Genomic DNA, 27,086 nt, shown 5'->3' on the forward strand with positions numbered 1-27,086 from the left:
TATAACAGTGGAAGTTATGAGGTAGGAATAAAATTACAGTACATTGAAAATATTTCATTATGGAAGATGGTATGTGTTTCTGTAAAGATGTAATTGGTCTTCTGAAAGAACTGAGCATTGTACACAATCCTAATGAATGGAATATTTTTTACTGATGCCTCAAAATTAACTTTAAAAGCAGTTTTGCTACACAATGGAAATGCATTCCCATCAGTTTCTCTACTTCATGTTGTTGTCCTCAAAGAAACATACATATAAAATTATGTACAAAGTCCTGAGTTCAATAAAGTAATGACTTTTCTTCGAATGACTGTGGTGATCACAGGGGGCTCCTAGGGAATGTGGCACTCAGGTGCCAATCACAATTTGACACCCCTCAAATATTTACATTTTGTTGTACTTTTTTTTTTCATATAATGATAATTATTAACCCCGGGGGCTCACATCTGGTGAGTATGGGTTTGGCAAACCTAGGGTCCTGAGTTGGATGTCATCATTCTTCTCTTTCTTGGTGATTCCTTTCTACTTCTCTCTCTCTCTCTCTCTCTCTCTCTCTCTCTCTCTCTCTCTCTCTCTCTCTCTCTCTCTCTGGGTAATTTTTTTTTTTTTTGGCTGGTGCAGCATAAGCCTCAGGCTTCCTTGTACCATATGGCTAATAATAATAACAAAAGTACTACGATTATAATTACTGACAACAAAATTCACATAATCAACTAATAAAAAGTATAAATTAAAAATTAATTAGAAAGAGAAACAATGAAGTAAAGGTTATACAAACAAAAGTTATGTTTATAGATATAAATAATAGAACAAAGAAGAATACAGTAATATCATAGTAAAAAACAAAATGTTTATTTTTCTTAATTTTCTTATTGAAAATTCGTTGACAATTTCTTAGCGGCATGTCACTTTAATTCAACAAGCAAAACCACAATGAGGTAGCAACTCAATGGCTGGTCATCACCACCACCGGCTATTGTGCATTCTACACAGGTAGGTAGTAGAAGTGACATGTGATACAAGAAATCATGTGTATGAGCTTATGCAGAATCAGCCAAAAAAAAAAAAAAAAAAAAAAAAAAATGCACCATTCCCTCCAAATGCCTGTCCAGTTACTCCTTAAATTTATTCAATCTATCAACTTCCACAACGGCAGATGGAAGTTTGTTCCAGCAATTAACCACCCGCTGGCTAAAGGCAAATTTCCGCACATCTATTCTACATCTGTCTTTTCTTAATTTGAATTTATGCCCCCTTAGGTTTGTAATCTGAACAAGTGGAAGGATCCCATCAGAATTCAGTGTGCTCAACCCATTCAAGGCCTTATACAGTTCAATCAGATCACCGCCAGGTGCCTAGTCTCCAGCCACTGCAATTTTCAGAACTTAAGCCTCTTTTGGTAAGAGGATGCCCCTTCATTCCCCTCACCAATCTTGTTGCCCTTCTCTGTACACGCTCAAGTAAATCTACATCCTTCCTAAAATGAGGCCTCCAGACCTGTACGCAGTACTCAAGGTGTGGCCTGACCATTGCCTTATACAGAGGGATGATCACCTCCTTTTCCCTACTAGCAAAATTCCTATATATCATTGACAAAACCCCACGACCTGCCCTGGCAGCCTGTCTGCATTGTTCAGAAAATTTCATATCTGCCTGCACAATTACTCCCAGGTCTTTTTCATTTTCGACCACCTTAAGTGTAGTACCACACAGTTAGTACGTTTCTCTGGGGGTTACTTCTACCCATATGCAGTACTTTGCATTTGTCAAGGTTAAACTTCAGTTGCCACTTCTTAGCCCATCTGCCCAAATTATCTAGATCCTGTTGCAGTAGCACACTGCCATTATTGTCATTAATAACCCTGCCAACCTTTGTATCATCTGCAAACTTCGACAGTAAGCCTGATATGCCTTCATCAACATCATTGATAAATATACAAAACAACAGTGGACCCAACACCGAACCCTGTGGGACTCCACTAATAACATTAGTCCACGAAGAGCAGCACCCATTGATTACAACCCTCTGTTTTCTCCCACTTAATCATCCTTTTATCCATTGTAGCAACTTAGCCTTAATACCATTCTGCTCCAATTTGTACAATAGTCTTTCATGCGCAACAGTGTTAAAAGCTTTCCTGAAATCCAAATATATGATATCAAAATTATTTTTTTTTACATCCAGTTCCTTTGTAACAACATCATAATATCCTATCAAATTTGTCAGTCAAGACATTCCCTTAACAAACCCAAGCTGTGTCTGAATTATTGCTGCAGTCTTGTCTAGATGATCCTGCAATGCATCTTTAACCAGTGACTCCATTATTTTATCCAGAACAGAAGTTAAACTAACTGGTCTGTAATTACTCGTGTCACCCTTCGATCCCCCTTTGTGAATTGGGGATACATTTGCACATCTCCAGTCCGTGGGAACCTCCCCGAGTCCAAGGATGCTCTCATAATTATAGCTAAGGGTTTGCTTAGTTCCTTTGCCGCCCCCTTTAATATAACTGGATAGATCCCATCCACCCCAGGTGCTTTTCTTATGTTTAACTTCAACAATTTCTCCTCCACTTTGCTCTCAGTTATTACAAAATCATTAAGTATCCTGCTACAATTTGATAACCGTCTGCCATTTTCAAACCTTAATAATTCCACATGTGTGAATGTAGATGCAAAATACTCATTCAGTTTGTTTGCTATCTGAGCAGGAGCATCAACAGTCGAACCATCGATGTCAAGTGGACCAATCAGATTCATCCCCTTCCTTTTAGAGTTTATATAAGTAAAGAAATCCTTGCTGTTTTTCTTAATATCTTTTGCCAAGGATTTCTCGTAATCTGCCTTCGCCTGCCTAACCTCCTTTGTGACCTGATTACAGACTAACTTATACCTGCCATAGGCTTCTGAGTCGCTTGATAATTTATATGTATCCCATGCATTTTTCTTCCCTGTTACGAGTCTCATTAGTTCATCAGATAACCATTTAGGCCTAAACTTGGAACAATATTTCTTAATGGGTATGACACTTTTAGTAGCATCCACGATTAATTCCTTGAATGCTTCCCACTTAGAATTTACTGTTGGTAACATTGTCAGTTGATCCCACTGTACAGAATTTAAAAAACTTTCTGAGACCACTATACTCACCTTTACGGACGCAAAAACCCTTTCCTTTACCCCTGATGGTAATTATATCTTTAAGTAAATCCCACATCAATACACTGTGATCACTGCCACCTAGTGGTTCCTTTATCTGCAAATTCTTAATACACGAATGATCACTGCTGATAACCAGATCAAGAGTATTACTCTCTCTGGTTGCCTCTCGAACATGCTGCTGCAGAAAACAATCATCCAATAAATCCACAAAAGTCTGACTAGTGTGTGAGTGACCAACCCACAAGTTCCAGTCAATATCTGGGAAGTTAAAATCCCCCATTATAAGACATTCTGATTTACTGGCCCACTCTATTTCTCTGTATAATTGTTCATTGTACTCATTAGTCATTAGGTCTCATATATTAGCTTGTCTTATATAGACCCAGGGAAAGAATGAGCTGCACCATCTTCCTAAGTGGATTAATTCCTCCTTGAAATTCCATTCATAAATAGAATAAACAAATAAGTCCTGTGCGGTTTCCAGGAAAGGTACTGTGAACAGTGTTTCTGGAAATATTTTGACCAAGAATGTACAGCCATGTAAAAAAAAGGTCTTCCGCCTGGTCCTCACACAAGTATTGAAGGATTAATTTATATAGTAAATTTTAGAGTAGACAAGCATTATGCACATATCAGCTCTTTGAAAATTCATTTTCTTCATTCCCATCTTTTCCTCACAATTTAGTGATGAGCAAGGGAAACACTTTCATCAGGGCATATTTACAATGGAAATGCAGTACCACGGTCACTAAATACTACTGCAATGGGAGTTTACTGTTGGTTTCTTAAGAGGGAAAGAAAAATGGACTATAAAAAAACTGAGTGGGAAATATTTCGTAGGAAACAGAATACAGGGTTGTTAAAATTAAAGTATCCCTATGTAGAAGGCTCTGGAGTGATTTCTAAGGCTCGTACTGAAGAGAAATTTGGACAACAGGTACAATGAAGAATGCACTTGCCATTTACTGGAAAAACAAAATTAGTTACAAAATTTGTCACTATATGGCACTGTGGCAATACAAATCACTTGAACAGCACTACAATTGTTCAATGTCTCTTCCATTTTGATCAACAACAGTTTCCATTTGAAGAACAGCATTTTCTACAGCAGAACGTAACAAGTCAACTGAAATAGCCAGCACACGACGTCTAATGCTGTCCTTCAGATCTGCCAGAGTTTGACATCCTTTCCAATACACCTGGTTCTTCAAAAAACCCCATAACCAGAAGTCGCATGGGGGGATGTCTGGTGATCGGGTTGGCCAAGATGTCTGGAAACAACGACTGATAACCTGTTTGTCTGTAAAGTGTTGCCTTACCAATCTTTGGACACAACGGTGAGTGTGGGTGGTGTACCATCTTGCATGAATATGGTATCCTGAAGGCCCCCACGTTGTTGCAGCTCTGGTATTGAAAAATTTGCCAACATTTCATAATATCACTGTCCAGTGACAGAACAGGTGCGGGATCCAGTTGATGTTATTTGTTCAAAAAAATATGGCCCAATCATGAATGTGACTGTAAATCCACACCGATTCACTTTTGGATAATGCAATGGGATCTCTTGGATAACTCAAAGGTTTTCTGTTGCCCAAATGTGACAGCTGTGCATATTCACTTGTCCATTTAAGCAGAAGTGGGCTTCATGACTCCAAAGGATGTTCCATGACCAAGTGAAATCCACTGTCATTCGCACCAGAAACTGAAGTGCGTATGTGAAACGAATATCTACATCACCGTGCTTTAGCATGTGCATCTTGTAAGAATAGTACATGCAACACCTGACACATTACTAGCCTTACGGTGGAATACGGCATGTCCACATCACGAGAAACAGCTAGCATGCTTGCGCTACCACATGGAGACTGACTTGATAAATCCACAACAGCCACTGCCGCATCTTCAACCCGAGAGGATGTTCACTCATTTTCAACCTCTGCCTGGTTGAATCCCAAGATGTCCTGTTCCTTCAAATTTCACAATCATTTTGCAGACAGCACAAACAGTCATAGGTCCAAGCCTTATGCACTTTTGATGCTGGAATTCTCTAATAGCCACAGCTGCATTGTTGCTGTTCTGGTAGTACAGCTTCACTAATAGCAACATTGTTGAGTAGTAGTGCTGTGGCAATAACTCACAATTATGCAAATAACTTACGTTATTTGCATAATCATAACTAAGTTAGTTACACCCCATACAGTGACAATTTTGTAACTAATTTTTTTTCCCAATAAATGGCGAGCGCATTCTTTATTGTACCCATTGTCCAAATTTCTCTTCAGTACGAGCCTTAGAACTCACTCCAGAGCCCTCTACATAGGGATACTTTAATATTAACAACCCTGTATATACGTACGTATATAAGTACAGAAATAGGGGATGATGAGTTTCAGTACAGTATGGAGAATGTATTTAAGAAGGATAGGGCAGATAGAAGGGGTGGTGGAGTCATGCTTCTTATCAAAAGCAGCCTGAGTGTGATGAAAGCTTTCTCAGATTCAGACATTTTGCATGCCAGTATTTGGAAGCAAAGGTATAATGAGAGTGGGAGTAATCTACAGGCTAGGTGATTGTGAAGATTACAATAAGTCTCTACATGCCAATGGAATGGGCAAGTATGCATGAATGTCTTATTATGGGTGATTTTAATTTGCCTCTAATTAATTGGAGAAAATGGGAAGGAAACTCGACATGGGGAAAAAAAAAATTTAAATCAACTAGATTATTATCTGTATCAGCACGTCAAGAAATGTACTAGGGAAAAGAATATTCTAGACCTGATCATCACCCATGAACCAGATGACATAATAGGGCTGACAGTACAGGAACCAGTAGCAGGAAGTGATCACAGAGTTCTACAGTGGATGATGAAGAGAGAGGTAGCAGTAGTTAAAGGCAAAGGAAAGGATATTACAACAGCTTAAGGTGCTACATGCCTCTATTAACTGGGTAGATATCAACAGAGTGAATACAATTGAATTATGGTATGCATCTAAAACATTAATCACAGAAGCCCTGAATGCATATTTACCATTAAAAAAAAAAAAAAAACACTCCATGAAGAGGATTCCAATTGAATGAATAATGAAGTTGCCAGATTACTTAAGCAGAAAAAGACAGCATGATAAAGTTACACAGCAATAAAAAAGTGCTGAAGCCTATAACAGCTACAAACTGATCTGTAATAGTGCCATAGAAAAACTCAGAATAATTCATAAGGGGGGGGGGAACCCAACTCTTTCCACCTGATCAGTTAACTACAGCCCTTTAAGAATTCCTTCAGTTTACGACAAGATTTGAACCCAGACCTCTCCATACAAGTAAGTTATGTGGCAAAACTGCTATACTATTACAGAGGACTTCCTAGCAGGGCAAGTGTTCTATCGTGCTTGGAGAAAATTTCTTTTGTTCCAATTAATTCTTAGTGGAGTTGAAGTTTTATTTCCTCACCTAAGACATTAAGCAAGTCCTAACCTGTAACTTTGGAAGTCTCAAGCATGGCACAAGGAGAGAGCTTTACAGATATGCCTTCCAAAGATGAAACTAAGATGTAGTTCTGAGTGATGATGGTTTATCACTTACAGAAGTAGGTCTTCTGAAGTCGTCTCCTCACTTTGGTAAAGACAGCAGATCTCTATATATACATTTTTTTTTTTTTTTTAAATAGGGGATAGAGTTTTTCTCAATGGCTTAGCCATTATAAAATGTATTATTAATAAAAAGGGGCACAATTTTCCTGTTTATCCATTTCTTAGATGGCTGATAGAAGACAACATATAATCCAGTTTGCTTAACTGGTTGGGTATACTGCCCTATATGACTGGATTTAAAAATTACAGAAATTAAATTTCTGTAATTTTAAATTTTATTTCAGTAATTCTATATATTTTATTTCAGTAATTTTTTAAAATTAATTTCTATAATATTTTGTAAATTTAATCCTCAACTTTTCTAAAGTATTTCTGCTAAGTTAAATTCTTTCTAGTAACTTCAGTGGCTTAAGTTTAATTTCACTAGTTTTGTTAACAGATTGATCACTAATGCTTTGTTCAAATTTTACCTATATAATAGTTGTTACAAGATACACTTTCAATACAAATTCCAAGGACATCATGACCAGATAAAAATGCCTGCTGGCATTTCCAGTGTGAGTCACAAGTTCCTCACTTGTATAGCCTGTGGAAGTATTCAAAGGTTGGTTTAGTAGACATATCAAGCTCAATGACAATTCTTTTCTTTACACATATTTTAAACTTCCCATTTCACCCATTCATTTGCTCTAAAAGAAAAGCTTGTCCAGTTGTTCAATTTATTTAAGCTATCAACTTCTACAATGACTGATGGAAGTTTGTTCCAGCAATCAACCCACTGGCCTAAAGGAAAATTTCTGCACATCTATTCTACAACTGTCTTCAATTTGAATTTATGTCCCCTCAGGAGCATAATCTGAGCAAGAGGAAGAATGTAAGGAGTGTATGAATTTCAAATTAAAAATTGGTGCATTACTAGAATTTGAGTCACTGAAGAAATGGGTGCTTGCCCTAAAACAAATATAACTGGACGTTTATCAGAGACGGATTCCTGACAAACTGGAAGTTCGTCAAGATCTCATAGCCTGCCAAATGATGCACACCCAATTCAGATCCTGGAACAAAACAGTCAGGTACATACTGCACTGGATAAAGGAGATGAGTTTTATTGGAAATTCCATCATCAGGGAAATGGGTAACATTTTTAGTAATAAAGATAAGTGAACCAGAACAAGGGTGTGTTTTCTGAGAGCGATATTTGTTACTAACAGACTGTCAGATTTTAAGGAGGGGTAAAGAGAAAGCATAATTATTCATGTGGACACTAACGATATTAAAAGAACATGACCTGATGATTTAGCATTAGTAGAGGCATATGATGCAAGAAAGCAAGCTTATACAGCATCAGCCAAAAAAAAAAAAAAACAATTCCTGTTTCACCCATTCATTTGCTCTAAAAGAAAAGCTTGCCCGGTTCTTTACCCCTCCTTAAAATCTGACAGTCTGTTAGTAACAAATATTGTGTTACTAACCGATGGAAGTTTGTACCAGCAATCAACCACCCACTGGCCTAAAGGTAAATTTCCACACATCTATTCTACAACTGTCTTTCCTCAATTTGAATTTATGGCCACTCAGGAGCATAATCTGATCAAGAGGAAGAATCTTATCAGTATTGAGCTTGGTGAAACCATTCAAGCCCTTATACACCTCGCAAGGTGCCTAGTCTCCAGACGCTGAAATTTGCAGAACTTAAGCATTTCTTAGTAAGAGCAACCCTTTGTTCTCCTCGGCAATCTCATTGCCCTTCTCTGTAGTTGTTCCAGCAGCTCTACATCCTTTCTAAACTGAGGACTCCAGACCTGCATGCAGTACTCAAGCTGTGGCCTGACCACTGCCTTATACAAGGGGATAATCACCTCCTTATCCCCGATAGAAAAATTCCTATATATCACTGACAAGATAGCCATGACAGAAGTGTAGACAGCCTGTCTGCACTGCTCAGAAACTTCAAAACTGAAAACACAATTACCCCCAGGTCTTTTTCATTCTCCACTACCCTGAGTGTAGTACCAAACTGTTGGTACATTATTCTGTGGTTACTGCTATCCATATGCAGTACTTTGCATTTGTCAATGTTAAACTTCAGTTGCTATTTCTCAGCCCAACTGCCCAAATTTTCTGGATCCCATTGCAGTAAAATACTCTCATTAACAACCCCCTGCCAACCTTCATATCATCTGCAAATTTGGACATTAAGCCAGATATACTTTTATCAATATCACTGATAAATACAGAAAACAACAATGGGCCCAACACTGAAACCTGGGGGGCTCAAATAACATTAGTGCACAAAGAGAAGTGTCCATTGATTACACTCTGTTTTCTCTGACTCAAGTTGGTCCATTATCCATAGCAGCAACTTGCACTTAACACCATACTGCTCCAATTTGTACAGCAGTCTTACATATGCAACAGTATCAAATTTTTTCCTGAAATCCAAGTATATAATATCAAAATTATTTTTTGCATCCCGTTCCTTTGACCACATCATAGTATCCAATCAAATTGGTCAGACAATTCTCCTTCACAAACCCATACTATGTCTGAACTATAACTGTGGTACTGTTTAAATGATCCTGCAATGCTTTTTTAACCAGTGACTTCACTGTTTTGCCTGGAATAGAAGTTAAACTAACAGGTCTGTAATTACTTGTGTCACCCTTAGATCCCCCTTTGTGAATTGCGGATACATTTGCACATCTCCAATCCGTGGGGCCCTCCCCTAATCCAAGGATGCTTTCATAATTACGTCTAAGAGTTTGCTTACTTCCTCTGCTGCCTCCTTTAATATAACTGGATGGATCCCATCCACTCCAAGTGCCTTTCTTATGTTTAACATCAACAATCTCTTCTCCACTTTGCTCTCAGTTATTACAAAATCATTTAGCTCCCTTTTAGTTTAATAAGCTTCTGTCCTCCACTTCCCTATGGAATTCCTCATGTGTGAATGTAGATGCAAAATACACATTCAGTTTGTCAGCTATCTGAGCAGGATCATCAACAGTAACCATCGATATCAGGTGGACCAATATGATTCATCCCCCTTCCTTCTAGAGTTTATACAATTAAAGAAGTCTTTTATGTTTTCTTTGCATCCTTTGCTAAAGGTTTCCTGTAATCTGTCTTTGCTTGCCTAACCTCCTTTGTGATTCAATTACATACAAGCTGATATCTACCATAGGTTTATTGTCGCCTGATAATTTATATGCATCCCGAGCATTTTTCTTCTCTGCCACGAGTCTCATTAGTTTATCTGACATCCATTTAGGCCTAAAACCTTAAACAGCATTTCTAAGTTGGTAAGAAAAGCCTAGTAGCTTCCAGGATTAATTCCTTGAATGCTTCCTATTTGTAATTTGCTGTTGGTAACATCTCCTGGTCCCAATGAATTTAATTTAACAACTGTCTGAGACCACTGTAGTCATCTTTTCGAAAGCAAAAACCCTTCCCTTTACTCCTGATGGTAGTTACATCTTTGAGTAAATCCCACATGAACACACTGTGATCACTGCCACCTAGTGGTTCCTTTCTCTGCAGATTCTTAATGCATGAAGAATCACCACTGATAATAAGACCAAGAGTATTACTCCCTCTGGTTGCCTCTCGAACATGCTGCTGTAGAAAACAATCATCCGATAAATCCAAAAAGCCTTGAAAGTGTGTGAGTGACCAACCCACAAGTTCCAGTCAATATCTCAGAAGTTAAAATCCCCTATTATAAGACATTCTGATTTACTGGCCCACTATTTCTCTGTACAGTTGTTCATTGTACTTATCAAAGTCATTAGGCCTATAACACACTCCTAATCTCAATTTTACTTTCCCAGTTCAGGAACTCCCCGACTTCCGTAGGGGTTGCGTTATTTTATTTAATAACGGTTGGTGTAGGATTGTGCAGTTATGAATATTCCGAACCCCAGAGGCCTATTTGAAGACTCAGCGTTATTTGGTTGTTTTTTTTTTAGGAGCATTAGCAACTGAGGCCATATTGCTCCGGGGATATGCAGTGGTCGTTCCCTGACCTTTCTGCATCCTAAGTATTTGGTGGTCGCGGTCTCGAACCTCGGTCTAATCAAGAAGCGTGTGCTACGCACTGCTGTTCCTGCCCACCCAGCTATGGAGGCGCCCGCAAAGAGTTATCCATGCTCTTGTGTTCAATCAGAAATGCACAGGTAAGGTGGCTTTATTGATGCCCTTAAATGCACAAGGATTTAAAGAATGGTACACAAGCAGTGGCTTTAATCAATAATCTCCCACTGCATTAGCCCCAAGCAAGAGCATGGCCCTATCTTTTGACGCCTTGAAACCTGGCATTGTATTTTCCTCTTTGGCAATGTATGTTCGATCCGGCATCATTTTCCAATACAGACTAGTCTCGTCAATGTTAAAAATTTGCTATGTTAAAACCGCCTTCATCAATAATTTTTTCTAACACATCACAAAATTTCTTTGCAGCTGCAGAATCGGCACTGGCGACTTCACTGCACACTTTAACATTTTGGAAACCAGCACAATGCTTGAACCTATTAAACCACCCATTGCTTGCCACAAACTTGGGTTGGGGTTCACTGTACTTATCCTTAATATCTTCATAAATACTTCTTGCTTTTCTTGAATGGCCATTGGACATAGGGGCACTTGCTTCTGAATCTGATTTTCCATCCACATTATTAATAGCTGTTCTATCTTTGATATAGCACCTGAACGCCGTTTTGCGATCACTGTTGATCTTAAGTGTGTTGATCTTTTAATGTTCTCTTATACGTGCACTGTCCTTTAAAATAGTATTCACTCTTTAAGCAGCGATACCTAATTCCCTTGCAATAGATGACAAACCTTGTCCTGCTTTGTACTTAATCATTTTCATCTTCATTTCTAAATCAATTTTGTTCCATTTCCTGGGACTACCACCACTTGCACTTTCCGTTGGTTGCATTCCCTTCATTATTGCAATAAGTAAATTGGAATGAAGACAAATTTCTGAAAATTTGTTTTTTATATGATTGAAGATTTCAGTGAAGGGAACACATTTCACCATAATAGCGTAAAAACTCACACAACTCCAGTTATCGGTATTATCGCAAATGCAATAAGATAGAGTTTACTACCCATTTATAATTAAGATGCACTAACAGAAAAGACCAATAAACCGGAAAGTGCAAATTGTTTTTGTTGTTTTATGGTCGTGACCTACAAAAATGTGTTTTAGAAAAATATCCCAAAGGCATTCAAAATTGATTCTTATAACAGGGTAGTGCAATTTCCATTATAAATATGACCTTTTAGAGAGATAAATAGCCTAGTAACATAGCAAAAATTTCAACTTTCAAGGACTTACAACGAATTACCAAAAAAAAAAAAAAAAGTGTTATTGGTTTGACATTACGATATTTTCACGATACCTCCATTTATTCCTATGGGATGCAAAATACGTTTCCACGATTTTTAAAAGTTTGCACCGGCCGGCAAAAACTTATGTAAAGCCAAATTTCCATAAGTCAAGTATTATGTAAGTCGGGGAGTTCCCGTACTTATGTCACACCAAACTGATTCAACATTGCACTGTCCACCAATGTCAACTGGATGCAATGCCTTAGATTTTGTGTTTCTTAACTAGCAGCATAACTCTTCCTCCCTTCCTATCCTTTCTGTACACATTGTACTTATCATCAAAAGCAGTCTGGGTGCAAAAAGAGCTTTAGCTGAGTCAGAAATTGTCTGCCAGCATAGAATCTGTGTGGCATCAGTTGGAAACAAAGACATAACAAGAGTGCGAGTAATCTACGGACAAGAAGATTGTGAAGTGTATGATGAGAGTTTCTACACACAGATGGAATTCGCAAGCATGTGTGAATGTCTTATTATGGTCAACTTTAATCTCCTCCTAAGTGAATGGAATAGGTGTGAGAGAATACTTGCCATGGGTAACAAAATTTTTAAATAAACTAGATGATTATTATTTTTACCAGCATGTTAAAATAAATACCAGGGGTAAGAATATTCTTGACCTCATCATTACTCACAAATTAGATAACATAAGAGCTTAAAGTACAGGAACCACTGGCAAGTAGTGATCATGCAATTGTTAGTTGGAAGATGAAGAAAGATGTTTTAGTAGTTAAAGGTTCAATTTTTCAAGCTGTCAGCATGAACTACCCATGGAAACAACTTGTTCCAGTAACAACTCACCGGATAAAAGAAAGCTTCCTACAATCCAGTCTAAAACTCTTCTCCCATAATTTAAATTTGCATCCCCTAGTTCTGGAGTCCTTTATAACAGTGAAAAATGAGCTTCATTCATTTTATTAACCCCTCTTGAAGCCTTACAGACTTCAATCTGATCCCCTCTAAAGTGCCTGGTTGCCAAGCTCTATGGACCACATATCTGAAGTCTTTCCTCATGTTGTTGCTCTTTTGAAGATCTTGCCATGTGAGTTGCCCATCAATGTCTTTTTTTTGATTAGGCCATAATCCCACTGTATAAGGCAACTGTAAGACAGCACTCGAAATACTGTCCAAGTATAGAGACCTCACAGAACTTCACACCTGCCTGTATCATGATTCCAAGATGTTGTCTTTCTTCCTCTACTGTTTTTAATTTGACCTCATAAGCTACATAAGTTATTTTGAGGTTGCTATTCCAAAGTGTAAAGCATTTTGCTTTCTTTCACTAGTGCGGCATTTGTAAGTATACTACAAAAGCAAAAAACATCTCCAATGGCTGTATAAAAGGATTTGAACTGAATAAAGGCTGGGGTAAATTGCTACAATGGATAAAAGGATGATTAAGTGGGAGAAGACAGAGGGTGGTAATCAATGAGTGCTGCTCTTCGTAGACTAATGTTATTAGTGGAGTCCCGCAGGGTTCAGTGTTAGGCCCACTGTTGTTTTGTATATTTATCAATGATATTGATAAAGGTATATCAGGCTTAATGTCGAGGTTTGCAGATGATACAAAGGTTGGCAGGGTTGTTAATGACACTAATGGCAGCGTGCTACTGCAACAGGATCTAGATAATTTGGGCAGATGGGCTAAGAAGTGGCAACTGAAGTTTAACCTTGACAAATGCAAAGTACTGCATATGGGTAGAAGTAACCCCAGAGAAACATACCAACTGTGTGGTACTACACTTAAGGTGGTAGAAAATGAAAAAGACCTGAGAGTAATTGTGCAGTCAGATATGAAGTTTTCTGAGCAATGTAGACAGGCTGTGAGGGCAGGTCATGAGGTTTTGTCAATGATATATAGGAATTTTGCTAGCAGGGAAAAGGAGGTGATTGTCCCCCTCTATAAGGCCATGCCTTGAGTACTGCGTACAGGTCTGGAGGCCTCATTTTAGAAAGGATGTCAATTTGCTTGAGCGTGTACAGAGAAGGGCAACAAGATTGGTGAGGGGAATGAAGGGATCCTCTTACCAAGAGAGGCTTAAGTTCTGCAAATTGCAGTGGCTGGAAACTAGGCACCTGCGCGGTGATCTGATTGAGGTATTAAGGCCTTGAATGGGTTGAGCACGCTGAATTCTGATGGGATCCTTCCATTTGTTCAGATTACGAACCTAAGGGGGCATAAATTCAAATTAAGAAAAGACAGATGTAGAATAGATGTGCGGAAATTTGCCCTTAGCCAGTGGGTGGTTAATTGCTGTAACAAACTTCCATCTGTCGTTGTGGAAGTTGACAAGTTAAATAAATTTAAGGAGGAACTGGACAGGCATTTAGAGGGAATGGTGCAATTTTTTATTTATTTTTTTTGGCTGATGCTGCATAAGCTCACATTTGCTTTCTTGCATCACATGCCACTACTACTACTAACCCACAATATAATTTATTTGAATTAATATTTACCAAATTGACTAAATTAACAATTTCTCCATTTCTTTCAGATATTTGTCTCAAGTTAGAGAATACTGAATCAAAAGTTCATCTACAACTTTATCTTCAGAGAAATTCATTTATATATTTTATGGTTGTAAGTTCCATATGTGTATCTGTGCCTGTGTCGTGTAAAAAACTGAATATCTTTGTTTTAGCTGTATTGAATCCAGAATTAGGGTCATTGTTCCTTAAGTACCAAATGTCAATAAAAATTTTTCTAAACACAAAATTTCATAGTATTTTTAATTATACTGCGAAATTTGTATGATTACCATACAAAGTGAGGAACCCCCAGGGGCTCACATCTGGTGAGTGTGGGTTTGGCACACCCAAGGTTCCTCTGCTCAATATCATCATTCTCCTTTTTCTTGGTGATTCTTTCTCTCTCTCTCAGGTTAATTCAAAAAAAATTTTTTTTTTTGGCTGGTGCAGCATAAGCCGCTCAGGCTTCCTTGCACCATATAGCTAATAATAATAATGTCACTCAAATTCATTAATTGTCATTTGGGAAGCAAGATGTTTTGGTATGTTGTGGATGCTTCCTCTTGCCCAGGTTGTAATGCAATTCACATTTCACAGAAAAAAAAAAAACCTTAAGTCAGTTGTCCTATTATTATAAGGAAGAGAAATTTTTTTCTTTAAGCTTCATTTCTAAGCTAAGGTCTGGAACACATCTGTTGCCCCTGATTTGAGACATTGTAATAGTATTACAACTTTATGAAAGTTGTTTTTACTGTGAAGTTACAGGTCATGCCTTGTTTATGGCAGTTCATTGTCAGTTTGCCTCCAGCTGTTGTTGTTATTTGGTTTTTAGGAGCATTAGCAACTAAGGCCATATTGCTCCGGGATATGCGGTGGTCATTCCCTGACCTTTCCGCATCCTCCGTATTTGGTGGTGACGGGCTCGAACCCCGGTCTAATCAAGAAGCGTGTGCTACGCACTGCTGCTCCTTCCCACCTGGCTACGGAGGCGCCTTGTTTGCCTCCAGCTTACTAATGCATTCTACTTACATTGTAAATAACAAAGAAATGTTATCTAAATAACATTTCATTAATAGCATCATAAATAACAAAGAAAAGACAATACGAAAGTTGGCAGGGTTGGTAAGGACACTAATGACAGTATGCTGCTGCAACAGTAGTAGTAGTAGTAGTAGTGGCATGTGATGCAAGAAAGCAAATGTGAGCTTATGCAGCATCAGCCAAAAAAAAAAAAAAAAAAAATCACACCATTCCCTCCAAATGCCTGTCCAGTTCCTCCTCAAATTTATTCAACCTATCAACTTCCACAACGACAGATGGAAGTTTGTTCCAGCAATTAACCACCCGCTGGCTAAAGGAAAATTTCCGCACATCTATTCTACATCTGTCTTTTCTTAATTTGAATTTATGCCCCCTTAGATTCGTAACAGGATCTAGAAAAGTTGAGAAGATGGACTGAGAGGTGGCAAATGAAGTTTAACATTAGCAAATGTAAATAACTACATATGGGAAGCATATGTAGTTATTTACATTTGCATAATAACTCTAGAGTAACGTATAAACTGTGGTACTACACTGACAGTGCTAGAATGAAAAGGACATGGGGGTAATTGTGCAGGCAGATATGAAGTTTTCTGAGCAATGCAGATGGTCTGCAAGAGTAGCTCGTGGTGTCTTGTCAATGATATACAGGAATTTTTCTAGCAGGGATAAGGTGATTATCCCCTTGTATAAGGCAATGGTTAGACCACACCTTGAGTACTGTATACAGGTCTGGAGGCCTCATTTTAAGAAGGATGTAGAGCTGATGGAACAAGCACAGAGAAGGGCAACAAGATTAGTGAATGGAAAAAGGGTTGCTCTTACAAAGAAAGGCTTAAGTTTTGGATTACAGTGTGTCGAGATTAGGCACCTGCAAGGTGATCTGATTGAGGTGTATAAAGCCTTGAATGGTTTGAGCATGCTTAATGCTGATAGGATTCTTCCTCTTGCTCAGAATAATCACCTGAGAGGGCATAAATTCAAATTGAGGAAAGACAGCTGTAGGATAGATGTGCAGAAGTTTGACTTTAGCCGGTGGGTAGTTGATTGGTGGAACAGACTTCCGTCTTTTGTTGTGGAAGTTGATAGCCTAAATAAATTTAAAGTTGAACTGGACAGGTATTGGAACGAACGGAGGGATGAAATGGGAGTGTTTTTTTTTTTTTTTTTTGGCTGATGCTGCGGCATAAGCTTGCTTTCTTGCATCGTACGCCTCTACTAATGCTATCTCTATTCATTGTTATGTAACTTTTAAATCAATTTTACTACAAAAAGATTAAAATTAGCACCACAATGATATTTTATTTTAAAATTCCTTTGAATTTATTTGTTTAGAGTAAAATAGTGCTCTATACAAGTGCTTGTTATTAAAGTTAAAAATTAATAATAATGCTATTATTATGAATATGGTGTTTTCTTTTCTGAGAACGTTTCCAAATTCTATAATTTAGACTCAAGTCTTTTTTGCAGAAGTGCCTTTTTGTGCCCCTGACATTGTGTTGCTCCCCTTTAACTGTTTAGGCCTACAACCATCTTAAAATGAGGCTTCTAAACCTGTAAGCAATATCCAAGATATTATAAGGAAGGGGAGGGTGAGAGAATTTTTCCTTTAATCCTAAAAAAAGTCTAAGCTAAGGTCTGGAACATATGTTGCCCTGATATAGGGTTCTAGCCACTACCTTATAGGATAATTTCCCTAGTGGTAAAATTCTTGTTCATTAAAATTCCTACACAGGTTTCAAAAGTTCATTTTAGGAAGGACACAAATCTGTTGAAAAGGGCAGAGAAGAACACCAAGATTTGTGGAGAGAGCCATAAAAGGATATGCTTACCAAGAAAGACTTAGGTTTTGTAAATTGCAGCATCTGGAACCTAGGCATCTGCTTGGTTGCCTAACTGAAATGTTGATTTATGATTTCTCATAGCGTAATTCCATTGTATGTTGTTAATTTTTCTATTAATATATTTCAAATCATAAATAGTCTCTGTGTGCATACAAACACATAATCCCAATGCAGCCAGGAGCTGAGCTTCTCAATCAGAGACTTCTCTGTTAATACAGATTAATTAGTTTTGGTTTTTTAAACCCCTGGCACATGGCTATTTTGGGTGTTATCTTATAGTTTGTACCTCCCTTACCTTATATGTATGCAGTATAGAAGATTTATTTATATTCTATGGAGAGTGTTCATGGAAAAAAAAACAATGTTTCTGAGGATAAAGACCATGCAACTGGGCTATGGTGATATTAAAATAAGAAACAACTCAGTTATATGCAATTTTAATAGTGCAAAGCCAAGGCATTGTTCAGTCAGTTAACACCTGATGAAATTGCCAAGGGGTTAAAATTATTTATATGGTTTTATTAGCATCACAGAAAAATTATAATTTGTGGTTGGCCTAACTGTGCCTCAAATGTTACATAGCCTTAATGTATTATAAAAGTTTTAAAATTTTAAGAGTACTATGCAAATAATGAACTTTATTTACATACTTTTATAAAAAATATGAACGGGAAAAAATAAAATTATTATTAAGCAAATACTTTTATACTGATCTGTCGTTATTTCCACCTATCACGACGAGTTGTCTCGATGCTACAGTACAAATAAATGGACTCGTGATGGGCACACATTATTATATGTGAATGCCAAATGTGGATTTTGCATTAAATCAAACACGTTATTACTTGTCGTCTAGAAATATTTTATACGTATAATCAGGTTTAAGTCCTAACTTAATAATACCATAATAATGAGTATTGGAAAAGTGGTTATATGGGAAAGTGGTTATTCTCGAGCTATTTATACTTTTACACTGTTTATTCGGAGAAATATATTATAATTTTGTTTTGAATTAGTCAAACAAGAGAGTGGCGATAGCATAAAAAAAAAAAAAAAAATCTTTAAATACTTTATACAAGCTATTTTTCCCCCTGAAAAGCATCTTACCCAGCATTTTCCTCGTCGTCATCACTTATCAGAGGCCCATCTTCTACTGTAAGAGGTACACGAATATCCATTGATGCATTTTCCAAATCAATATCTGTCCGCTGTTTCTCGTTAGCAAAAATGTGATGTTCAAATGTGGTGCTATCAGAGCTATCACCAAGATAATCTCGAAAAACCATGGTTGAAGGTACGTTTGGAGACTCAGGATCATCCATTTTATTATGACCCTCAGCTGCCATAATATCACTAGGCACTTAAGTGACCTCCAGTGAGTAGTGACAGACCTCCAATTTAACTAACATGTGATTGTACTCAAGCAGACGAATTAAAATTTATTATAAAACTTTTGAATCTGTATAACATTGTTGTTATTTAACCTGCTCGAAAATAACAACGTTAACATTAGCTGAAAATATTTAACAGAATTTATTATTATTATGATTTTTTCTCCTTATGAAAATTTTTCTCTGAAAGACGGGAATGGTTGTTGTGTCTGGTTACTATTGTTTTTTTTTTTTTTATTACGAATGGTCACGAAACTCTGACCATTCTACAGATGTTCAGAATCGCGGCTTCCTGGAGGTACATGTAAGTGTTCTTTGAGAGGCTTATTGCTGATAGGTTCTTATGGAGACTCTTTAGCACGATGACAGTGGTTAAAACGGTGATTGACATGACCATTATTTGTTCCATATGCCACATTTATTTGACTACCCTGTTTTAGGTCCTTGTCCTTCCTGATCATTTCCTCGTAGGTTTTATGGAGGTTGCTGGTGTTGGGCACCAATATGTCTATCATATAAGTAGCCATTTCCTTCTTGTCGATGAGGATTATGTCTGGTCTCTTCTGCGGAGGCCTTCTCCATTTTTATATCCCGGTTCTAGTTTAGTTTGTGAGTAGGGGTCGCTACGACGGCCGGGAGTTCGTACTAGTAATACGGTACACATTCTTTGAACAAATGATGTTTATTCTGCAGGGCTTTTGGTAGTACGGCATTAAGAGGCGGCAACAAATTTAGTGGTCTCAAATTTTGGCTTACAATTAGGAATCTAGATGGAGTTTGGAAATAAGTATGGCATTCAAAATCCCAACTCGAAAAGGACTTTCATTGTTTTAGTGTCAGTTTCTTTATTTCTAGGCTTCCTGATATATTACCGTCAGTTATCTGACGCTTCTTCCTATGAGTCCGTACGTGTAGTTGAGAAAGGGAACCCTTCGCAGAGACGGACGATCGTTATCAAGTGCCACAGCGATATCTATATTTCTTGTGAATGAGGTGAGGTCTCCTGCGTACTTCTCGACGAGAAATTCAGAGATTTGCTTGCTTTTTGAAACCATTCAGTGCCTTTTGTGTTATGGCTGTCGGTAAACCTAAGCCGCTATGGTTGCCATGTTGAAAAAGCTTTTGGCATTTTCCTTCTATCGCAGTTTACTAATCTGCAGTGGCGTCTAGATCTTCAAAAAAAGGTGGAAGAACTATCATCTTCTTGAAGAATTCGTTTGTGATTTTGTCATAATCAATCAATTAATTTTTGAAGAAATAATACCTCAATCAGGTGCCTCGTCTCCGGACACTGAAATTTCGCAGAACATAAGTCTTTCTTTAAAAGAGCAACCCTTTTTTTTTTACATACATTAATCTTGTTGCCCTTCTCTGCACTCGTTCAAGGCAGCTCAATATCCTCCCTAAAATGAGGACTCTAGATCTGTATACAGTACGCCAGACGTGGCCTGACCATTGTCTTATACAAGTGGTAATCGCCTCCTTATCCCTGCTGGAAAATTTCCTGTATATAATTTTCAGAAAACCTTATATCTGACTGCACAATTACTCCCAGGTCTTTTTCATTCTCTACGACCCTGAGGGTAATACCACAGAGTCGATACGTTACTCTGGGATTGTTGCTACCCATATGCAGCATTTTACATTTGTCAATGTTAAACTTCAGTTTCAATCTCCCAGCCCATCTGCTCAACTATTCTACATCCTGTTGTAGTAGCATACTGTCATTAGTGTTATTAACAACACTGCGAACCTTCGTATCGTCTGCAAACTTGGATATTTAGCCTGATATACTTTCATCAATATCATTGATAAATACAGAAAACAACAATGGACCCAACATGGACCATTGGGGGACATCACTAATAATATCGGTCCATGAAGAGAAATATCCACTGATTACCACACACTGTTTTCTCCTATTCGACCATCCTTTTATCCAGAGCAGTAACTTGCCCTTAATGCCATTCTGCTCCAAGTTGTGCAGTAGTTTTTCATGTGCAACAGTATCAAAAGCTTTTCTGAAATCCAAGTATATGATATCAAAATTATTTTTTGCATCTAGTTCCTTTGTGACCTCATTGTGCATCAATAAAATTGGCCAGTCTTCCGTTAACAAACCCATGCTGTATAAATTTTAACTTCAGTCTTGTCTAGATGATCCTTTGGTGCTTTTTTTACCAGGGCCTCCATTAATTTCCCCGGAACAGGTGCTAAACTAACTATTCTGTAAATACTTGTGTTACCTTTGATCCCCTTTGTGAATTGGGGTCACATTTGCACATCTTCAGCCCATGGGGAATTTCTGTAAGTCCAAGGAAGCTCTCATAATTATAGCTAAGGGTTTGCTGACTTCCGTTGTTGCCTCCTTTCATATAACTGTAGGATCCCGTCCACGTCAGGCGCCTTTCTTATATTTAGCTTCAACAATTTCTCTTCCCCTTTGTCCCAGTTATCACAAAATCATTTACCAATATTAGCATACTCTACTCTGATCAGCAATTCACCAAATCACTCCAATTAGAATTTCATGGCAGGACAGATCATCAACAACAACATGAGAATTCAATAGTAGGACATAATATATTTACCAAAACATTTCCCACAACTTTCGGATGAATATGGACCTAAGACAAGAGATCAAAGAGATGTGACATATGCATCAGGTAGCGATCATCACCATCATCGGTTAGCCACCAGTATGATTCCAAAGACCAAAATTACAGCCTAGCAGCGAAATGTCTCCCAGAGAACCCTTAAAAGGTACTCCAGAAAGTCGCTATCCTGAACACCCTTAAACTCGAAATTATAGCAATAGCATAATATCTGTACAGGATTATGATACTGTTATAATGATAATATCAGTAGCAGTAGTTCTGGCCTATCAAGCACCTGAAAACGTAGAAAACAGAGGGCTTATACCAAAGAGTGCCATGTTTTCCGATATGTTTTCTATGTTGTATCTTTGGAAAACATAGAATTAATCTACCAGTTCATAAGGACGATTGACAAGCTGCACAAACTGCTCAAATTCAAAAAGGAGTGTCCATCCATAGACAATGAAACAAATCAGAAAGGGGCGAACCAGGAATTTCAAAACAGATCTACAATAAGCTACATCAAGAGTACTTACCTTCCCTATTATTTTTTGGCCACCCGAATAATTAAATTTATCTGCCGTGCTGTGTTTCTTATGTCTGTTAATTGCATGTGTTCTACGGTCGATTTTTCTGAAGGAAAAAATCTCAGTTTCTACAGAGTTGCTGCAAATGAATACTGGTGACAGAAACAGAACTAGTGCTGGCTGCGTTCTTTTACAAACTTAAGGTTTTTCGGCATTTATTTTAAATTTTTTTTGCACGTTCCAGTTTAACAGTTTTTTTTTTTTTTTGGAAACACATATTTTTAGAAAGGTAAAACCATTAATTCGCAAGCAAAAAAATAATTACCAATGTAGCAAACCTTTTTGAAAGGAAACTAACAACAAAGATCTTCACCTACAAATCTGCCAAACTTGAAAATGCATTTCCCTGTAACGGGAGGTTTTTTTTTTTTTTTTTTTTTTTTTTTCACTCTGAAGAGAATAGTACGTCAGGAAGGTGAAATTGAACGTAGTACCAGCATTATCTTTTCACTACTCAAAAAACGCCGTGAAAGGAAATCTAGATCAAGTGATATACCCTACTCAGCATAGAACAGAAGTAGCTTAAAAAAAAAAAAAAAAAAAAAAATTAAACCATTATATTAGGCTCGCTTGAAAACTTTACTTTCAACTACACATTTCTATTGTGTCTGTAACTTGCGTCGATTTTCCTCCTTTGCTGTACGAAATACCTTGTTATCTACGGGATAAGACCGACTAACTCAGCAACGAAGTGAAAAAAAAAAATCCCATAAAAGTTGGTCGCATCATCGACAGGATTAGAAACTCAGCCCTTTCTAGCCGGTTTGGGAAGGATGGTGACCAACAGTGTGCTACATCGCGTAATCAGAATAGAAGTAGAAAAAAATTTAAATTATTATTTTAGGGTTGCCCGTAATTAAATATATTAACACGTATTTGTGTCTATAAATTGCGTATGTTCTATGGTCGATTTGCCTGTTTTGCTGGACGAAAAAACCCCAGTTACTGGGGAGAAAAACCTTGCTATCTACGCCTGAGACCGACTAACTCAGCCACGGAGTGAAAAAAGCCCATTAAAGTTCCTTGCGTCATCGACGGGATTGGAAACTACGCCGTTTCCACCCGGTGTGCGGAGGACAGTGACGATACCACTGTGCTATTGTGAAAGTGAAAGTGCCACTGTGAAAATGAAAGTGCCACTGTGAAAGTGAAATTAGTTAAGATAGGAAAAGATAGTTCCCGTAGAGAGTTCTTATAACTATTGGCCCACGAGAAATAAGGCTGAAGAACAGCACAATGGGTAGAAGAAATGTAGTGAAATAGTAAGACTTAGGTCGTCTGTGATCGCATATCCCGTTTCCACAGAAAGGACCTTGAACAGATTTCTAATAGCATGAATCACGAATATAAATAATGTGAAAATCACGAGAACATAACACAAAACGCAATCATTAATAAATAAAATAATGTAAAAATGAAATAAAATTAGCATTAGCATTTGTAGGGGCATGCTAGGCAAGAAAGCAAGCTTATGCAGCATCAGTCAAAAAGAAAACGCTCCCGTTTCACCCCCCCCCCCATTCGTTCCAAATATTCTCCAGTTTATCCTTAAACTTATTTAGGCCATTGGTGTCCACAATAAAAGATGGTTCACCAATCAACTACTCGCTGGCTAAAGGCAAATTTCCGCACATCTATTAGCATTAGCATTAATAATCTATCACAGGCTTCCATGTCACCCATTAATTTATATGTAACCCATGCACTTTTATTCTCTGCCATATGTCTCATTATACTACCACTATCTTTCCTCAGTTTGAAACTGTGCCCCCTCAGGTTCTTATTCTGAGCAAGAGGAGAATCCCATTAGCATTCAGCTTGCTCAACCCATTCAAAGCCTTATAAAACTCAATCAGATCATCTTGCAGGTGCCTTCTCTCCAGGCCCTGCAATTTCCAGAAATTAAGCCTTTCTTGGTAAGAGCACCCCTTTGTTTCCCTTCACAATCGTGTTGCCCTTCTTTGTACTCGTTCTATCAATTCTACATCCTTCCTAAAATGAGGCCTCCAGACCTGTATACAGTATTCTAAATGTCGCCTGACCATGGCTTTGTAGAACGGGATAATCACCTCCCTGTCCCTGCTAGCAAAATTGCTATATATCATTGACAAGACTTCATGACCAGCCTTGGCAGCCCGTCTGCTGTGCTCAGCGAACTGCATATTTGAGTGCACAATTATCCCCAGGTCTTTTTCACTTTCCACTTCCCTGACTATAGTACCACACAGCTGGTACGTTTCTCTTCGGTAATCATTACTTATATGCCGTACTTTGAATTTGTCAATGTTAAACTTCAGTTGCCACTTCTCAGCCCATTTTCTGAAGTTATCTAGATCCAGTTGGAGTAGCATACTGTGTTTACTGTCGTTAACAACCCTGATAACCTTTGTGTAATCTGCAAACTTGAACATTGAATCTGATATACCTTCATCAATATCATTGATAAACATACAAAACAACAATGGGCCCAACCCCGAACCGTGGGAAACTCCACTAAAAACATTTCTCCAGGAAGAGCAGTGCCCATTGATTACCACTGTCTGTCGTCTTCCACTCAACCATCCCTTAATCCATTGTAGCAACTTACCGTTAATGCCATAGCTCTCCAATTTGTACAGCAGTCTTCCATGTGCAATAATATCAAAGGTTTTCCTGAAATACAAGTATATGATATCAAAATTATTTTTGGCATTCAGTTCCTTTGTGTCAACATCATAGTACCCAATCAAATTGGTCAGAGAACAGCTCCCTTTAACAAACCCATGCTCTGTCTTAACTATTACTGCATTGTTGTCTAGATGATTCTGCAATGCTTCTTTAACCAGTGATTCCATTATTTTCTCCGGAACACTAGTTAAACTAACAGGTATATACTTACTTATCTCACCTTTTGAACCTCCTTTGTGAATTGGTGAAAGATTTGCACAAATTCAGGCCATGGGGACTTCCCCCGAGTCCAAGGAAGCTCTCATATGGTTAAGGGTTTGCTTACTTCCTTTGCTGCCTCCTTTAATATAACTAGATAGATCCCGTCCACCCCAGGTGCCTTTCTTACGCTAAACGTCAACAATTTCTCCTCCATTTTGCTCTCAGTTATTACAAAATCACTTAGCTCCCTGTTAACGTTTGATAAACATATAGCACTCTCGTCATTGAATGACACCTTATGTGTGAATGTATATGTAAAATACTCATTCAGTTTGTTAGTTACCTGAGTAGATCATCAAAAGTCGACCCATGTATGTTAAGTGGTCCAACCTGATTCACCCCTTTCCTTATAGAGTTTACATAAGTAAAGAACTCTTTGCATCATTTGCCAAAGAATTCTCGTTATTTGCCTTCCCCTGCCTAACTTCCTTTGTTACTTTATTACAGACTAGTTTATACCTGCCATTGGCTTCTATGTCACCTGATAATTTATATGCATCCCATACATTCTTCTTCTCTGCCACGAGCCTCATTAATTCATCTGACATCCATTTAGGCGTAGATCTTGAACAGTATTTCTTAGTTGGAATGAAAAGCCTAGTAGCCTATAAAACTAAGTCCCTGGAGTGTTCCCATTTAGAATTCAACATTGGTAATATCAATAGTTGATCTCGCTGTACAGAATTTAAAAACTGTCTGCGACCATTTTAGCCATCTTTACAAAAGCAAAAGCCCTTACCTTTTGCCTTGATGATAGTTAATTCCCACATCAATACATTGTGATCACTCTCGCGCAATGATTCCTTTATCTGCAAATGCTTAATGCATTAATAATCACAGCTGATAATCAGATCAAGAGTATTGCTCCCTCTGGTTGCCTCTCGAACATGTTGCTGTAGAAAGGAGTCATCCAGCACATCCACAAAAGTCTTGTTAGTGTGCCGGTGACCAACCCACAAGTCCCATTTAATATCTGTAAAGTTAAAATCCCCCATTATAGGACATTCTGATTTACTGGCCCACTCTATTTCTCTGCACAATTGCTCATTATACTAATCAGATTCATTAAGCCTATAACACACCTCTACTCTCATTTTTCATTTGCCAGGGTTTATTTCATACCAAACAGCCTCAGACTGCATTGTCCACGAACATCAATTAGACGCACTTCCTTAGCGTTTTATATGTTTCTTAACTAACAACATAACCCGTCCTCCTTTCCTACTCTGTCTGTTCTTTCTGTGCACATTGTACTCCCCGAATTCACACTCTGCACTGCTTAAATTTATGTGACACCACGGCTCTGATATCCGAATATCTGCCTTTGATGTCTTGATTAGTACTTCAAGCACATAAAATTTATTAACTATACTCCTAGCATTGGTTTACATGCAAGTATACATGCACCTGTTTCTACTCTTAGTTACCCTAAAACAGCCCATGTATTCAATTGTTCCACTATGACTCCCAGCTCCCAGAAATCTCCATCACTTTGCTTTTCAGGCTTCTGCTCATTCTAATAGAAGCAGGGCAAGAATCACTTTTGCCTTTGTGTGCGGCCGCTCTTAACTTTTTAGTCTGTGTATCCCCTAAGCTAGCAGTTTACCGTCCCAACTAACATTGCCTCGATAGCATTAACAAATATTTCTTGCACCCTTTCTATTTAATGTGGCCCATATGTGTAGAAGTAGTCTCTCCTGTCAACAAGCACAGACCAGGCTGAAAAAAATTCTACCCCTTGAGCCTTGCACAATATCTCCAGGGTCGAATTGATCGACAACTTTTTTTCAACTCACTTTTTTTTTCAACATTGACCTGTACTTGTTGAGTAAATTTGCAGAACTCTTACTCTTAATGTCATTGGTTCCGACGCGTACAACAATATCACCTTTCATACCCTTAAAAGATCATATCTGCTCTACAGCTCATTAACATTTTCTCCTGATAGATATACCCTGGTAATTAATGATAAAAAGAATCACGTGGACAGTACTGTAGTTGCAATTCGTGAAAAGAGACTCGGAAATTTGCATAATCTAGTTTTGATACTATTTGACAATGCACCCATGCACCAAGCCCAAGTTGC

At 37.9% G+C, this 27,086-nt stretch overlaps 1 protein-coding gene across 2 annotated transcripts in view; it reads right to left on the bottom strand.

Annotated features, from left to right (window-relative positions):
• The window catches only part of LOC150081519 (uncharacterized), a 188,650-nt gene extending 169,805 nt beyond the window's left edge, over nucleotides 1–18,845 (bottom strand). The window contains exon 1 of one of the 2 annotated variants that reach the window (XM_090379353.1): nucleotides 18,605–18,845. In XM_090379353.1, the coding sequence (XP_090235479.1) occupies nucleotides 18,605–18,843 (239 nt within the window). In that variant the 5' untranslated portion in view covers nucleotides 18,844–18,845. The remainder of the gene's footprint in view (nucleotides 1–18,604) is intronic. The other variant, XM_090379354.1, reaches the window with a different exon arrangement.
• Nucleotides 18,846–27,086: the final 8,241 nt, after the last annotated feature.

The sequence above is a fragment of the Mastigoproctus giganteus genome, chromosome 8, assembly GCF_048544385.1.
Source record: "Mastigoproctus giganteus isolate SK-2022 chromosome 8, ASM4854438v1, whole genome shotgun sequence".
NCBI lineage: Eukaryota > Metazoa > Arthropoda > Arachnida > Uropygi > Thelyphonidae > Mastigoproctus > Mastigoproctus giganteus.